Below are 17900 nucleotides of genomic sequence, written 5' to 3' on the forward strand. Positions count from 1 at the left end.
CGCCAATGTGACCACGACAGTGCCTTTAAATCATAATTTTTCTATATAAAGCGGTGGCATGGTGTAAGGTTAAAAAAAAAAAAAGTGAGCTGCACCATCAATGTAGTGTGTGCCAAAGTGTTAGCATGATGCTCTGGAGATGGAGTAATGAATTTAATCATGTCAGCTAATGTGTAAACTGACAGATGTGCAGAGATACTGATGATCCCATGAAGCCGAATGCAGTGGGAAAAATAGAGGAGAAATAAGTGACAAATGCAGGAAGCATATGAATACACATCAGTGTCTATGTTTTCTTGTTCTCCTGAACACAGCCACCAGAATTTTTGATATAAGTGTGCAGGTTTTAGTCTCGGCATTTCTGAAGAAGTTGTGACTAAGAATGAGAGCATCAGTTGATGCCCCAAAATAAAATGAAATGAAAGGAAATCTGACTGTTTCAAAGGAGGAAGTGAGGGGATGTGATTATAGAGCCACAAGGTCCACAGAGGGAGGAGGTCGAGGTGGTTGGGTAGGTCAAAAAAGCATCGGACTGTATCACAGGAGATCACTGTTAGTTTCCTGTTTCCTACTGATAGTCAGCGTTGGTCATTCCCTGACCTTAATCATGTGGTTTTTATTGTAACCAGGATGACAGAAGTCCCCTCACCCCTCCCAGCCTAAATCTAACTAATCCGTAACGATAGCAGCGTCAAGTCACAAAACAGTTGTATTCTTGTAAAGGCGTCCTGTTGTTTTAGTGACATCAAACCAGAAGACACTCGTATGCGAGGTTCTGCAGGGCATGGACCGGCAACGAGTCCTGGTATGTGAACATAACAGAAGAGGTGTAGGATAAGAGGCCGCAACATGTGGTGATAATCACAGATGAAGCCGAACATGTTATTGTCTCTATCAGAGAATCAGACACGTGGATAACACACACTGTACCTCCCAGTGTACAAGTAAAGGGTGCAGGGACGTACAGCCAGCAGAGGTCACTGTATTCTACCAGAAAACCATCACATTGTTCACTGAATTGAACGTCTGTCTGTATGAACAGAAACATGTCGCCAGCAGAGCTCTTTGGATGATTCATAACTGCTGTAGTAGCTCATGCTTTCATGCCAACAGTCATAGTACAAGTGTAGGCGTCAGTTTCATCCAAATTATGAATGTCTCAATATCAAACGCACACGCTCAGCTTTCTGAGGCGATGCACGGGGAAGATGGCAGGATAGAGGAGAATCTGTAGATCTGCCAAAGCTGGTGGTGGAGTCTGTGTTTAGTTTAGTGGAGCTTAGTGTCATTTTGAAAAAACAAATCGGACACAATGGTGGATTTGATGACTTCACCTGTCACCGGCGTCGCTCTATCACGAGACATTGGTGCACTTTACCTATTTGTGCCAACAAAAAATGATGCCAGGAATGTGCGAACAGACTTTAGAGAGCTACAAAGATTTAATTGAGACTTTTTGTTTCACGTTTTGAAAAAGCTTAAGAGCAGAATATTACATTGCTACCATGGAAGTCATGACTCCAGGTGTTTCCTGGCAGACATCATTAAAGCCTCTGTGCATAACAGGCTAATTACAGGATTTATCTTTGAGTAGAGTGCACTTAATCCTGCCTGCATGCAGCTCAAGCTGAAGATCTGGTTAGAATCAGTTTGTAGTGTGTCACTGAAACACAGCTACAGACAGAGACGTGTGTCAGACAGTCAGGAGACAGTGAGGTAGAATGAGTCTAACAGCAGCTTTTTTTTTTTTTTTTTGTGCTACCTTTGTTTTGATCACTTTTATTTCTCTGGGTGTCAGACACTGGAGCCACTGAAGTCTAGTGTGACAGCAGGGGGAGAGCAAGAGCCAAGAGAGAAACCACACCCACAGTAGGTGGATCGTGGTTTGGAGGAGGAGCGGTCATATCAGTGGAGCACAGGCAGTACCTTTTTGTAGAGTACCGCAGACACACAGGGAGAGAGGAAGGAAGCCTTCTCAGTGCAGACAAAAGAGAGAGCTGGAGTTGTTTACCTCCTCTGCCCCAGTGGTTTCCACACGGATTATTCAACCATTCCCCCCTTCAGCAAACTTCAGCCACAGCCCGTGGATTCATTTCACTTCTGACTTTTATTTTATTTTTTCTTTTACTTTTGGGAGTTCATGTTTCGCCCATTTTGGACCTGTGGATCCTATATGGACTTGCATTGATATTATTTTTGGACATTAATATTAGAGCCAACTTGACATCGTGTTATTTTCAGAGCCAGCGGTAATGTCCCGCCACTGACATGCAACCTCCGTCCAGGTGAGTTGGGACAGAGGGAGCAGATATGTGTGTGCGTGCGTGCGTGTGTGTGTGTGTGTGTGTGTGTGTTTTTTTTTTTTTTTTTTTAAACTACTGCTTTTACAAAAATCAATTTCCCACAGAGTTTACCGGCATGTCAGCTGCCACGCTGCAAACAGCCGCACTTCTTCCTCTTTTATGTTTAATTGTAGCGTTTTTAAAATACAAGAAATGCATAACAGATTTGCTCTTGCACTGTAATGCTTTCTCTTCCCGTGAAATGAGTGTGCTATTGCTAAAGAGTGTCTGTCATGCGTAAAAGGTGAATCAAAACCGAATTAAACTGTGTTTTCCCTTCATGCAACACATCTCTCGTGCTCCAGTCAGAGTTTAAAGCAACCTTCTTTTTAACTTTCCGGAGGTTTCTGCTGTTATAAGTCGGAGCGCTTTTACAGTGATCATCTGACTTTGCCGGTGTATTTGGCACCGCAGCGCACCAGTTTAGTTCCTTTTATTAACCCCATAACACATTAGTCGAGCGTAGACGGCATTTTACCCGGGATAAAGGCTGCGATGGGTTGAAATGACAAGCTGTGAGTGCCGGTGCAGGTCGCTTTGTCACCGGAGGCGCAGATGAATAAGTTGCATTTTATTTTCCTGCATAGAGTTTTTTTTTTGTCAGGCATTATGCGCCACACTGGCAAGACTTGCAAGTTGACATGATGTTTTCCTTCTCACAGTTGAGCGGATTTTTTTTTCTTTTTTTTTTTGTCCCTGTATCAGACAGCGTTGGACTTGTTTTGATCGAGGTCAGAGAGTTCAGCCGCTTTATAATTCACCTCTCCACTCCTCCACACGGGAGAGCCTCTGAAGTCCCGATCAGACGGGATCACCCTGCCGCTCTCCCGGCGTCACCGCCTGCGTTAATGGGCAATGACCGGAATTTAACGTATAGCTCGAATCCGTCGCTTCTCTGTGGCGAGTGAAGTGTGCGGGCTGTCCTGCGGGAGGCGCACATGCATCACTGCGGCTGTGAGGAAGAAAGCTTCATGGGAAGGGAGCATACACACGTGACAGCTGCAAATTTAGTTTAATATCTTTGTCTAAATAGTAATGTGAAACCTTGTCGTGTCAACTGAAATGTCAGGTTTTTTTTTCTTTCTTTCTTTCTTTCCTTCTTTCTTTTTTTTTTTTTTCTTGTGAGACTCGGCTGTTCTGTCGTCGCCCACGGAGACAGAAACTACAACCTACCTCTCCTTCTTATTTCAGTGACTGTGCAGACGTGCTGCTGGACGGATCTCGTTAAACATTTAGCGCCGCGACACCTGACCAAATGCCTTGTTTGGTACTTTTTTGGCGCCGGCGTTGCGGATTTCCTTTTCTCCATCTGCTTTTCCTCCTCGGCGAGGCGGCAGCCGGCACGTTTTGGTGCCATTTCTCCGCTTGCCGCTTGACACGCTTAATATCTCTCCTCTTAGCGCTTGGATCTGCACCAAAACCAGCAGGGAAAGTTGACATTATCGTGAGGCTGGAGGACCGTCTTCAGGTCCAGTCAAAGTGCGGCTGTTGTCACTCTCTCTACGTGCGTAAAAATGCGCAAAAAGCAAAAGGATGACCAGGTGCAACAAAGGTGCGTAAAAGTGTTTGTCGGTGGGTACGTTCAGACTTAGTTCGGAATATAATTTTAGGTCATTTTGGCACAGAAGTATAGGTCACTGCCGCTGGGAATCCGTGCGCTGAGGAAGCCTTAGTTTAGTTTGGACAAACAGGAAGCGCAGCAACAACACATTATTTTTAAAGCCCCTTTGTTTGACTGTCACTTGAGTCTGAATTTTGGTGATTAAAACGGAAAATGACAAAGGTGCAAGATTTTTTTTTTTTGTTCCCATTGTGATCTGGTGTTTTTAAATAAAGCGTCTTACAAAAGTAACATCTGCAAAAAGTTTACCTTGAGTCAATAAAATCCTCGTCAGCTGTTAATAAGCAGAAATGAAAGGCTGTTTTGGCTGATTTAGTTGAAAATGAGATTTCCAGACTGGCTCTGGTCTGTAGAGGCGGATTTCTTTCAGGCTGTTACTATGTGACGCAGTTGAAGTTACTCCAGCCGCTTCCTTCATGCCTGATTATTTTTTTTTCCCTCACAAGTTAAACAAAGATCTGCTGCAATCAGCAACTTCTGTCAAACAATGGAGATGCACTGGTCGGCCAGTTTGGACAGGAAACCTGGGATACCGCCTGAACACCAACACATTCACTGCTCTTAAACTAGGCAAACAGTCGCTGCACAACTCGAGGCGCTTCTGTGGGTAACATCTGCATTGGGAAGTGAGCTAGAATATGGCTAAGTTTCATGAAAGACCAAAATTATTGGCCAGTTTCTTGTTGGCGCGTTTATTAAAACAAAGTCCGTGCGCGTTGGCGCGCCAGTCACCGGGATTCCCTGTGAAATTAATCAGATTGAAATGACAGAAATTCCGCAGTTCTAAGGGAAAAACGAGAATCTACGAGGTCCAGTCCTGACGCAGCACTGTGCTGCTACATAGCCAGCTGCAGCTCCAGATGCAGCAGAGACGTGAGGCTGTAGCTGTTGGGGCAGAGTGATGAAAGCCCAGGCTGACGGTGCCGCTCTGTTCATCCAACAGACCACGAAGGTCCGATGGCTCGACCGCAGTAACGACAAGAGAGGAGAGCGGAGGAGACCCACCACCCGTCGGTGCCGCTGGAGCCTCAGCGCAAACCTCCCGTTCGAACGACAGCGCCGAGCGGAGCCTTGGCCGCCTCGGCTCCACCGGAGGGGGAGAGCCAGACTCGTCGCCCCGGTGCAGAACCAAAGCCATCTCCCCTCTCGACAGCCTAGGCGTGTTTCAAAAGAGGTCTATATTCAGCTTCTCTCGCCGCTCCTCCAGTGGATATTTCTCCTTCGACAGCGACTCGGTGCCGAGCTCCCCGCTCTCCCCGAGGCCAGCCACGGCTGACAGAGCCACGCAGACTCCGAGCCCCACCGGCCAGGTGATGAAACACGCGCTGCAGCGCATGGCGGAGGAGCGCGGCGGGGGACCGGGGATGCAGCAGCTGCACGGTGAGCACAGGCACTTTGCATGTATACCCGATGCTTAATGCTCTGAATAGATGCAGCTGGAAGTTTGTTATTACAAAGTCCTCTGACCAGTTTTGAATTCTAAACAAGGCGGCAAATAAACTTATATAAAGACCACTGATCAAATGGCATTAGTTTAAATATAAAGGAAACAATTATACTACTTTCCATCAATGCAGTGCTCATATTTTGTGCTTGTAAAAAACGCCTACCTTCAAATGTCAAAAATCAATTTTGCCTAGAAAAAAAACAAACAAAAAAAACTACTAACTCGTTTTCATCACCTAGAATCAGTTTTAGGAGGGTGGTAAACTGCACTTTGAAGTGTAGGTGTCCAGGTGCTGAAATGCATGAGTGCTCTCCCTGATATTACAATAAAAAACACCCGTTTTGTGTGTGTGTGTGTGTGTGTGTGTGTGTGTGTGTGTGAGAAAGTGACTGGCCTGAATCAGCCAACACAAGCTTCTCTGACTGTTTCCACTATGAAATTTAGCTGCTGTTGCTGCTGCTGTGTGGGTGTGCAGCAAAATATGAAACCAGATAGGAGCTTAACACAAACTCCCTGAAGCTTCCTCTATCAAAGATTTGGGGGTTTGGGCAGGTGGTGGTGGTGAATGTTAACAATGATAGTCAAAAGATGAACAAAAACATACTCAGGATGTTTTTGTTCTCCCAGTAGATCTTACTCGTGAAGGAAGACAGGCTTTTTTTCCACTACTCGAATATTTTTGCTACTCTCTCAGATGAATTAGTCAGTCTTGTGTTTGTTTCACATTCTGATTTATTGACTAATACCCAGCATACCTCATTTCTTTCGCTCTCAGAGGGAAATCCAACAACTTCAGGCTGAAACCTGCAGTTCTGAAACACACTAAGATGACTCCTCAGTCCTGCCAAACCCATTTCTGCTGATTCCCATGTTTTCATTCCATTGTAGTATTACTCTGCTTCCTGTTGAGTAATGTCTGATGCCTTTGAGTGTGTAAAATCCTCCCAAACCCCACAGGATACAGTTAAAAACCAAACACACAAGCTCCCAGAGGAAATTCATAACTCATTCCTACAAAGAGTGATGTCCAATACATAGTGGATAAAAAACAGTGGAATGGGTGGATCCCACCAAAAATCATATCCTAACCTGATCTCTTACAACTAAGTTTTAACCCTACATCCAACTCCTAATCCCACATCAACCCGGTAAAGACCCCCTACAAGGAAAATCTAGTTTCAAGGGGCAAAATAAACCAGAAACCGTGTCACTGCAGAGACCGATAGTTTGCATTAGTACAACCACTAACTTTAGTCACTGCCAGTTACAAGCTAACAAACAACATATACAAGTATGACATCTGCTATTTTTAGTGCTCAACAGACCCCTCATCTGAGTCTGGGTCTGACTGAGGCTCAAACATGTGGCTGAGTCACTCTGCTCTTTGACCAGTCAACCAAGCGCCAGCAGCAGCAGCAGCAGCAGCAGCAGCAGCAGCAGCAGCAGCAGCAGCAGCAGTGGTGGTGGGCGGGGCATGAGGCCCGATCCAGAATTTCTCAGTCAGGAAGTAAGCGTAGATTTTCAGATTGCAGATATTTTTGCATCCTGTACGACATGTCTGGAGGGGAATGTTGGAGGAATGGTGATCCTTTTCTTCATTTTTCTGCGTGCAGACGTTTGGTCTCTTGGAGACAAATAAACACAAAATGACACTTTAGGATGCGCCTTTCGGAGGCATCTCAGCAGGCTTTTTTAGACCTGCTGATGCTGGATTGCTGCCCGGGATTCATGGATTTCATGGAATCCTGCTGAGTCAGATTTACAGGAAGGAAAGGATCTTAACTTCCAGCTAGAGTAAAAGGGCTGCGCCCGAGGGGTGTGTGTGTGTGCGTGTCATCACAATAACAACCATTCAGTGAAACCGATGAAAAAAATTACTTTGATATTTTCATAACCACCACATCAAATGGTTGTCAGACGTATCTTCTTGAGAATGTTTTGATTAGCAGACATAAAATGCTATGTGACTCACCAATCAATCAATCAATCAATCAATCAAGCTAAAGCATTATTTAGTGAAATAAATCCAATGTTTTTGGAATCACGATTAGAAAGCAAAGAGATGAGGAGTTTGCTACAGAGGTCCAGTAAGCTCACTTCCTTCTAACTCCTCACCCTCAGATTTTGTTCACTTTCTAACTCGTATTCTTCAGACCGAACTGAAACGTGACTAATTGACGCACTTTCTCAGATTTTACACCACAAAAGGCTTTGTTCAGCTCTTTCTCACATTTGCAGTAGTAGCGTACCCTCCGAGATCTGACTTTGATGTGTAAAATCAGTGCACCTCCATTGTTGTTTTTTCACTACACCATGATCTTTGAATGTGAAAAATCATTTCCCCGTAATCCAGCCTCACACATTATCAACACTGATGTCTAGAATAAAATATAAAATCAAAGGTCTGAGCTTGTACTGGTGGAGCCACCAGAGTTTTCTTGGACATTGATCATTTCTCACGGCCTTGATTCTGTTTTTATCTTCGCTGTTTATTGAGATTCGTAAAAAGAACAAGACACGCAAGTCTGTCACCTCCAGCAAAAGGGGTTTAAAATAGTGCTCCAGTGGACTTGTTTATATCAGTGCAACTTTAAAAGGAGGAGAAAAAAAAGTCTTCTGCTTTTTAGCTACGATGCTGGCGGCTAAAGTTGTCTATCTTGTTGCCTGGTAACAAACAAAACTGCGCCGTGAGGCTGAGATTTGACAAAAAAAACCCAAAAAACTAACAGAGTGAATCCCCCAGTGTTGGTGCAGTGGTGTTAAATATATCCATTATGTAGTAACATTGTTCTCTCATCCTTTCCCTCAGATTCTCCAAACTGAGTAGTTTGGCTTGAAATTTATTTTTATTTTTATTTTTTTACAAGGATAGTGAAAGTTTATAAGTTTAAAAAAAACGTCATCTCCAGGAGCTTCAATACAACTTCATTACACCTCATTGTGCTGTAACCTCTTCACCTACCACTCTGCTTTTCTAAAACGGTGATTAGCTTCACTGATTGCCTTGTGTCTCCTGTTATTCTTTTTCACTGGGGCCAGACAGACAAGATGGCGGTCAAAACAGACCGGCGCGCGTGTGTGTACGTGTCATTCATTAAGTGCGCCAATCATATAATAGGCCTGTGTGTGTGTGTGTGGCAGTCAAAATAGGCCTGCAGGTCTTTTGTAAGACGCAGACAGAGACCCTTCACCTCTCATTCTATCTGCTACGTCCATCAGATAAGACAGATAGGAGATAAACACACACACACACACTTATACAAAATATCTCACATTGTCTTCAACGCCAAACAGTTTCAGTTATCGAGAATGCCAGTCTCTCTGTGTGTGTGTGTGTGTGTGTGTGTGTGTGTGTGTGTGTGTGTGTGTGTGAGAGAGAGAGCAGCAGAGCTTAAGGAGCATGAATGTATTTATTGGAGCGTGATTACAGCTCCTATCACAACACTTCCTCCTCCTGCAGCAGGAAGATCACACCTACTGCTCTCTCATGTTTCTGTGGAGTGGAACACTTCACTTTGATGCATTTTCGTCTTTTAGTTGATTTATATTCTTGTGGTTTAACATTACACCACCTCGGGGTCGGCTGCACAGAGATGCAAATAAACTATAGACAGAAATCTAAGGTAACAGGCTGCACAGAGCTGATTATTTATTGAATATGTCTAATTAATAATTTGTGTGTTGTGGAAGAAGGAGAAAATTCAGTCAAACAAGACGTTAGTGTTGTCTCTAAATTCTTTGCCTGTCAGCTGCCTGCCGTTCAGTATTAGCAAACCACAAATTGTGAGCCTTGACAGTTGTCAGCAGGATATGGTTGATGGTGGGGAAGTTAGAAGTATATAGAGCGTTCAGAAACAGCAAGAGAAATAAAAACTGCATAAATGTGAACATGTAATATGTGTATAGTTAAATTAGGCTCTCGTCTTTCTGGTTGCTGTGGTCATTTTCGAAAGAAACAAAAGAAAGAATCCATGACACAGTGTACAACTTAAATGTATATGCTGTCTCTTCAAAGCAGCCTGGCTGTCCAACAGGGCAACAAGTCACTGAAAGCCAGAGGGTCAAAGTCAGTACATGGGTCAGAGCAAGAGACCGTTTGTTTTAATTCAGCAGACAACTCCCAGAAGTGGGAAAGCTGCTGCACGGGATAATTTACATTTATTATTCTGAAAGAGAAACTCACTCCAGCAGTGTAGCAAATGGATACAACCAACTAACAAGTAACTGATTCATATGAGCACTTCTTCTGTGTTCATGCCAGTAATATGAGCAGAAGTTTAGACCTTATTTTCAACTGCATCCTTGTCCTTCTATGTGTTAACATTTAGTTCCATTGCTCTGTGTCTCCAGTGTTCAAATAATAACGTGCTCCAACCTGCCTTTATGTATATATTTATCAATTTAGATAAATTGGACAATTTAATCACACAGTTTGATGGATTACCACGTAATTACTGCGTAGGCTACAGTGTTTTGTGTGGTCCTGGGTTTACGCTGCTGCCATACGCACATCTCACCCCATCATCATCACCCTGGTGGATGTCGTCGGTGTAGTCAGCAGCAGCGATGGATTACGGTGGAACACAGCCTCTTTGTTGTGTCGGCATCTTCAATATTGGAGGATGTGAGAAATATTAAGTCTGGGTTTCATAACAGTGTGCATGAGTCATAAGCGGAGATCGGTAAGAGGTCAGAGCCTTTCATAGTCATAGTGTATTTCAGACTGAAAATATAAGCGATTAACCACAAAAACACGCGCGCGCACAAGGTCAGCCGGTGGAGTGGTATTTCTCTGCATGATGGTTCCAGTGAGACACATGCACAGTAGATATTGTGACTCTTTTCCTTTTTTTTTTTTTTTTTTTTTTTTTTTTTTTAAATGGTCTGCTCCCTGTCCCTCTATCTACAGTAAACTATGAGTTGACAACAAAACTCAAAGATGTTTGTCGCAGTAAACATCAGGGCTTTGTGTCTATTTTGTTGTTGTTTTTTTTTAATCTCACCTACATGAGTAAGTTCTGATGTACATCTCCCCTGTGGTTGTTATCATATCATTGTGACTGTGCCTGTCTATTATAACATCAAATAAACTCAACTGGGTCAAAACTAAAAAGAACGTCTCTGCTCTGATGCTGTGAACCACCCACTTTCTGAATCACACTCTGGTTGTCTGGTTGTTGTTTTACTTTTCTGTGTTTGTGTGTTAAGGTATTTTTTCCTCTTCCTCACTGGTGATCTGTACGTGCATTTTTGTAACTGTAACCAATATACTGCGTTGATGTGTTGGCGGGGAAACCCGGAGATGCACGTCACTCGTACATTTCATGAAAAATCATGTGAAGGTTTACGTCGTCTGTGGTGTCGCCTGCTTTTCTGTCACACGTTTGTCATAGGATTTAAAATGAAGTAATGAATCAGTTGAGCTCCGTTCGACTGTGCACTGATTCTGATGTGGAGGCCACAGCCTGAGCTGCTGGTCCGATGACGCTGTGTGGCCCAAAAGGACCTATAGGCACTGATATGCTGCAGTAGATGGAACAATGGCACCGAGGAACAATGTACACAGTTGTGTCTACATCCGCAGAGTCTAGTTCCTCTCTTGTTTCTGTTAATGTTTCCAGTCATATTTCAAAAGTCTTGGTGCAGCAGTTTCACAATATTTTCTTGTCTAAGCCTCCAACCACACATAAAGCTGCGGACTCCTCTTTGATTACATTCTGTTATGCTTCATATAAAAATGATCAAAATACAGTCATTGCGGAAGCGTACTGAAAGAAGGCTAAAGTTACAGCGCACTAAGTTGAAAGTTTGTAACATACAAGTGCTTGTGTCATATTAGCAATGTCGCTATGTTTTTTTCTTCTCTGTTTCAGAGAGCTCTCCCAGCCCCTCTAGCACACGGCAGCGAAACGCAGCAGGGGACATGCAGGCGGAGGCAGTTGGACAAGAGCTCCGACGCATTGGAGACGACTTTAATAGACTCCTCCTGTTAAGGGTCAGTCATCACAGACAATGTGTGTGTATGTAGTGGTGGTGGTGGTGGTGGTGGTGGTGGTGGTGGTTGGGGTGGGGGGGGTAGAGTAGAGAGAAACCACCAGCAACCACAATTGTGGAGCTCTTGAACAAAGTGCCGAACAGCTGCAGTAAAAGCAGTTGATTGGTTGACAGGAGACTGTGGTTTGCTAACAGATGTAAATGACTTTTATCAAATCTAACCTCATTTTGTTATTATTGGGATAAGATTTTTAAACAATATTTTTTTTATTGATTAGTCAGTGTTTATCGAACCGCTGCAGTACAGAAATCAAAACAATAAATGCAAAGCAGGTTGTTGCTGAAAATGAGCAAATCTGCTCAGCAGGACAAGAAATAAAAGAGAGGGGGCCAGAACTAAAATGTCCCTTAAATATTGCCGTGGGTGATGTGAGGGAGCCTGTGACCAGCTGGTTATTTCCACTGCGCTCGGGGTGAGAGAAACGAAATGACTTTTGATCAGAAAATAACTAAGCAGACAGCCTGAAGCTGTCGAAAATGAAGATGCCACAGTAACCGCTGCAGTTAAAAAAACACTGAAACAAAAAACAAGAAAACAGCCATATGATACAAAAAAAAAAAAAAAGAACCCCTCCACAGCTGAGGCGCAGAAGATGGATTTGTTTAGCACAGAGGGGGGAAAAAGCAGCTCCATTCTCCTCGACGAAAGCCCCTCAGCCAGTTTCCAGCAGTGGGATAGAAACAAAAACAAAACTTAGTGGTACAAATTGGGTGTTTAAATGTGGTGAGACCCAGAGAAGCTCACTGAGTGCACAAATTATAAATGTGGAGCTTATTTGCTCAGTAGCAGCAGTTTAGCTGGTTACTTCCTGTCTAGCTGACTGAGGTACTGATGTAAACACGTGGAGGTTTTGGTGAACGCCGCCTCTTAATTGGCCAATTGGAGTCATGTTGTGTTATTGTGCTGAATTAATTAGACAGGAAATGCAAATCATTTCCACTTTCCATAGTCACAGTTAAGACAGTTTTATACTTTGAGGTCGAGTGGAGTTTTTCTCCACTAGTAGCGCTATGGAGCAATGTTTTTACAAGCAGGTCCCCTTGTTTGTTTTGTATGCAACATGATACTCATTCCTAGCTCTGTTCTGCTTATCGACTGCTGGCGATGAGGCGTGTTTATGCGCCAGCAGCTATGAGACTGAAGACTTGAAGCAAGCAAATAGGGTTTGCAAATGTTTTATGAGGAGGGGAAATGCATTCAACACATTTATTAGACCTCAAAGATACACGCCATGTGTTCTGGTGTGAAACACTGAATGTCACATAACTTTAGAGGCATTTTATTTCCACACAAAAATTTTGCTTCATTCTTCAAATCATGCAGCTCCATTCTGAAGCGGTGATTTGAATTTTGTTCAGTTTGTGTGCGCAGATTTCAGACAGTAAGTGACATGGGTGTTTTTAAAAGATGGCCGTGTAATCCAGCTCTGGTTACCACATGAAACGACAGTTACCGTAATCTGACTGCAGCCTTACTGGGGAGATAATCCCGTTATTCCAGGGAATAAAAATCCACTAAGTGCTGCAGTTTCTGCATCAGTCAGTCAGTCTGGGTGTGTTGTAAAGTTGCGTAGCTGCAATAAGAGTTCATTTCCTCTTGGCTTCTGTTTCCTTGGCAACATTTCTGCATGTTGCATCATCACAGTTTTATTTACTCCTCTATCAAAGAGCTGACTGGAGCTTTGGTAAGCCAGAAGGGAAGAGGAAAAAAAAAATCTGTGCTGGAGTGAGTTCACTTAAATCACATCAGTGAAATGGATTAAGAAATAAAAGTCAAGAAAAGGCCTGACACGACTGCTGTATCCTTAAAATTCTCCCTCGGTGTCAAAAGCTTAATAGCTACAGAGTTTCAGCTCTCCAACTAAGCGGGGTGGTAAGTGTGAAATGTGCCTCTGTCCTTGTGTTTAACCTAGTTGCTAATGAGCAAGAAACAGGAAGAGAGTTAATGCTTTCTGCCCTCTTGCATCTGCACCGATCAGTCACTGCACTTATCAGCCTTCTGCATTATCAAATATACTGTCAACACCATCCTTGAACATTTCTCCAAATTAGGCACAAACAGTGGTGTAGTGGTGCCTGGAGAAGTGGGTATACTCTTAATTTATGACCCGAATTCTTTTAAAGCAGCTCATCCAGCAAAGAATGAATGCCCTGTGTTATTAACAGTGACTTCTGTTAGACTACTGTTGCGTATTTAGTTCACCCAAAAATGGACCAGTAGTATTTGCACATTGTCACTTGACTTCTGCTGCTTGACTTCAGGGAAAAAGGCATAAAAATTAAATTAAAATTAAATTAAAATTAGCCACAGAAGATATGCAGATTGGGTGCAGTGATCAATACTGGCCCATGGACGACTGCAAAATTACGCATTTGGAGTGAACTGTTCCTTTTTCTTTAGTCCATCCACACTTGAAAAACTATTCTCTCACCTTGCAAGTAGTTTATGGGCCTTTTTGTAGGCAAGTTTATTTTGTAAACCGTCTCTAGAACAGCTGATTTGCTGTGGGCCAATGTGTGTGTCACCATTATAAAGTTAACATTTTTTGTCAAGGAGCAGTTTACAAATATTACTACACGGGCCTAATGCATGAATGTGATGTATACATGATGAGGAAAACATGGCGTTTTCAGAATGACGCATCTGATTTTCAAAATAAAATATTTCAACCAGCTTTAGGGAAGCAACGGTTTCACATAGCCGCCTTTTAAGCCCAGAGCATTTCAAGAGATGGTTCTGTTAAACTAATTATTACCTCAAAGTCAAATTCACCTCGTAGGATCTGCAGTGAGTTATAAACCAACAGGACAGGTAGGCCCAGGATGGCAAGGTGGAGGCATGAGCTGCCCTACTCTGCTTCTGATTGGCTTACCCTGATACTCTTACCCTAACCAGTCATCCCTCTTCATGCCTAAACTTAACCAACGAAGGCAACAAGAAGTAGCCAATCAGAGGCAGAGTAGGGTGGGTCATGCCTTAACCGTCTTAAATTAAAAAAAAAAAAAAAAGAACTAAATGATTAATTACTGAATGGACAGAGGTGGGTATACACAGAAAGTGAGTATTCACCATACACCTACACATACCCTGCACTACACCACTGGGCACCAAAGTGAGAGAAGTTAGGAGCTAATTGGCTGACAGCAGTGTCACTAAGTGCACTGACATCAGGAAGGGTTGAATTCATTCCATGAATATGGAAAATCCCACGAGCTGGGTTACAAATCCGGCCAAGAGTCATGCAAGGCAAAGCGGGTTTGGCCCCTAAGCTGCAGAGGAGAACAGAGGGAGGCTGGAGAAATATGTGAGAACGTGATGAGTCGAGGCTGTGACTCAACACCTCGTCACACTGACTGAAGACAGAAAGAGAAAGAGAAGTGTGTGTGTGTTTGTGTGTGTCTTAGTGGCTGTTAAGTTGAGCACAGAATAATCCAGAGAGTGTGTGCACGTGTGCTTGTTCTTTGCTGCAGAACAATGAGGAGGCAGAGAAAAGAGGAACATGGAGGCTTGTTCCCTGTTCTCTGGCCAGGTGTTGGTGTTGGTGGTGACATGCTCACATATGATTTCATAACTACAGTAATGTGAGACGTTTTTCAGGTTTTTCAGATTTTAATCATCGCATACTTAGTCATCCGAGTAAGAAGACAGACGATTGTTTGTCGCTGAGACAAAGCGAGAACACTCAGTCCAGTGCAGTTTGTTGTGCTAAGGTTGAACAATCATCATTAATCCCTTTCTAACCGTGACTGCACAAAATAAACATACAGCTAGAAATAAGGGTAAAACACTTGGACACCACCTCAGAGATTTGTGTTTATTTCCCAGCAGTGGTTGAACACAGCTGTGTTAACTGGTGGGAAGCCAGTGAGGGATTACGTCCTGGGATCTTAGGAGGATAGCGTGAATCTCCACACGTTTCACTCTCTCACAAGCATGTGGCCTCACTGGGGTTGTCTTCCTTAGCTAACAGTGGACAAGAACCACAGTGCAGGAGAATGGATCAGTCTGAATTTGGGGGAAGAAATATTAGGAAACTTTAAGAGACAAGATTTCACGCACGTGTAACAAGAATACCAGCTCTGAACAAATTGTAGCTAGTTTGCATGTTATCATTCCTGTCGTCGGTCAGGATGCAGCGACTGTCGTCGTGTTTGAGGAGAAAATATTTTATCTTCAGATCTCTTCCATCCTTAAGAACTTCAACTCTTAAATATGATCCGATCATGTCCCTCAGCTGAGGCCAGTTTGCCTTGAACGAGAGACCCCACCAGGAGCCTGGATCAAACCCGGGAGGGACTGTACAGTCTCTCTCAACTTGAATTGGACTGTTGAAAGATCTGAGTTTCTGAGTAAAAGGAAATTTCAATGCCATGAACTTCCCACTGTCATCAAACAGGCCCAGCAGGATAGGTTAATCATCATGAATCATATCTGGCTCTGCGGTGACTCAGGCAACTAGTGTGGTTGCCCCTGAACACCTCCGTCTGGAACCCGGAGCAGTGATTCCCACCCTTTCTAACCTCAAAATGAAGAAATGTCTGCTCGCTGCTCCTTTCACAGCTCACATATATCATACCAGTTGTGAGCCGTTCAAGTTTGGAGTTATTTTTCTTTCTCGTACTTAAAACACGTTTTGGTTGAAGTTCACAGTCATTCACAAGAAAAGAAAGCAAATATGGAGCGAAAACAATTTTGTCTTTATTATATTGATTGCCTCGACATTTTGTAGACATTTGTGGTCCAAAGAGGACGACTCCTACTGATTTAAATAATAATATTTTATTTGCGTAGCACTTTTCGGTACAAGTAACAAAGTGCTTCACATGTGTCAAATATAAGACATCCAAACAAAACAAATAAAACATCCAACAAATCAAATAGAATATCCAAACAAATCAAACAGAACATCCAACAAATCAAATAGAATATCCAAACAAATCAAGGTGAAGTGTAAATGAAATTAAAAAGACGTCACGCAATAAAAGCCTTTTTGTAAAAATGTGTCTGAAGAAGTGAGATAAAATGGGGAACTGACTCTGCAAGTCTGATCTCCTCTGGTACGTCGCTCCAAAGTCTAGGGGCCCTGACAGCAAAGTCCTGTCTGTGGCTGATCCCTTGAATTTTCTTCGAGTACCACTGGGAGGTTGACATTTTTGCTTTTTCCTGAAATGTCTTGACAACTATTGGATGGATTTCCATGAAATTTGGTACACACATTCATGGTGCCCAGAGAATGAAGCCCACTGACTTTGGTGATCTTTGATGAACTTTTCCTGTAGCGCCACCGCGAGGTTGACATTTGTGGCTTGGAGTGAAAGGTCTCAAAACCTATTGGACGGATTCCTATAAAAATCTGGTACCAACATTCATGATCCCTTCAGGAGGAAATGTTATAACTGTGGTCATCCCTTAACTTTCACTTTTTTAATGATCTAATACTTTGGTTTATAACCAAATACCTGTAAATCCAATTACATTCCTTCTATCTCTTTTAGACTTACAACTGTTTGGGGAGCCCCAGCCCCCAGGTTGGAAACTACTGGCCTAGAGGGAGTGAAGGAGAGAAGCTTGAAGTAGCAGCACAGAAAAAAAAATGTAGGCAAATTCTCAAACAACATCATGGACATCCCCTCAGTTATCTGATAAGCCCAGCTGGACATAGAGACAAATGTAAAACTGCTAAAAGAGTGTCCGGTATTCAGCGCCACTGCCTGAAGGCATCACTTCAGGCTGTTCAATGACTCACATTATCTGAGACACACAAACACACGCAGGTGTTTCCTCACGGTTCAGTTCATTTTATTGCCTGAGAAATTAGCAAAGTGCTTTCTAAAAATACTTCTACATAGAAACAGTATTGAGGTGAGTAGTTATCAGGAAAATATGATATAATCATAAGTAATTATTTGTTTTTCAGTAGTCCTCCTCTCTCAACCTGGCTCTCTCTCCCTTTGTCCTCAATTAATCCAACCTCTCTCTCTCTCTCTCTCTCTCTCTCTCTCCCTCTCAGTTAAACATTTACACAATATGTGCGTGATTATGTGTGCATGTTTGTTTTCAAACATCTGTGACTGTGCTCAGTGTGTGTGTGTGCGTGTGTATGTGTGTGTCTGTGGTGTGACAGTCTAGTGTCCGTGACAGTGTAGATTCATTATGGTTCAGCCCTGTGGTTAAAGAACTCTCAGAGAGCAAAGCACAAGGTCTAATTATCCTGCCAAAACACACACACACACACACACACACACACACACACACACACACACTCACTCAAACAAACTCCAACACACACTCTGTCATCTTTCAGTAGGAGGTAAAACCCTTTGTCCTGAAGACAGAAATAACCCTGAGGAACACTGTGGACCAGTCGGGTGTCACTGGCTTGTGCTGCTTGTGCGTCACGGACAAAAAGCAGGAGAAAGACAGTCCTTCACTTTC

At 43.1% G+C, this 17900-nt stretch overlaps 1 protein-coding gene across 2 annotated transcripts in view; it reads left to right on the plus strand.

Moving 5' to 3' along the window:
- Window positions 1-1932: 1932 nt before the first annotated feature.
- The window catches only part of bcl2l11 (BCL2 like 11), a 29050-nt gene continuing 13082 nt past the window's right edge, over window positions 1933-17900 (plus strand). Inside the window, exons 1-3 of one of the 2 annotated variants that reach the window (XM_071480066.1) lie at window positions 1933-2285; window positions 4907-5343; window positions 11284-11405. In XM_071480066.1, the coding sequence (XP_071336167.1) occupies window positions 2269-2285; window positions 4907-5343; window positions 11284-11405 (576 nt within the window). In that variant the 5' untranslated portion in view covers window positions 1933-2268. Of the gene's footprint in view, window positions 2286-2838; window positions 3895-4906; window positions 5344-11283; window positions 11406-17900 lie in introns of those variants that run through there. The other variant, XM_071480065.1, reaches the window with a different exon arrangement.

This window comes from Trachinotus anak, unplaced genomic scaffold (genome assembly GCF_046630095.1).
Source record: "Trachinotus anak isolate AG129_WGS33_773 ecotype Australia unplaced genomic scaffold, CSIRO_AGI_Tana_v1 ptg000007l, whole genome shotgun sequence".
Lineage (NCBI taxonomy): Eukaryota > Metazoa > Chordata > Actinopteri > Carangiformes > Carangidae > Trachinotus > Trachinotus anak.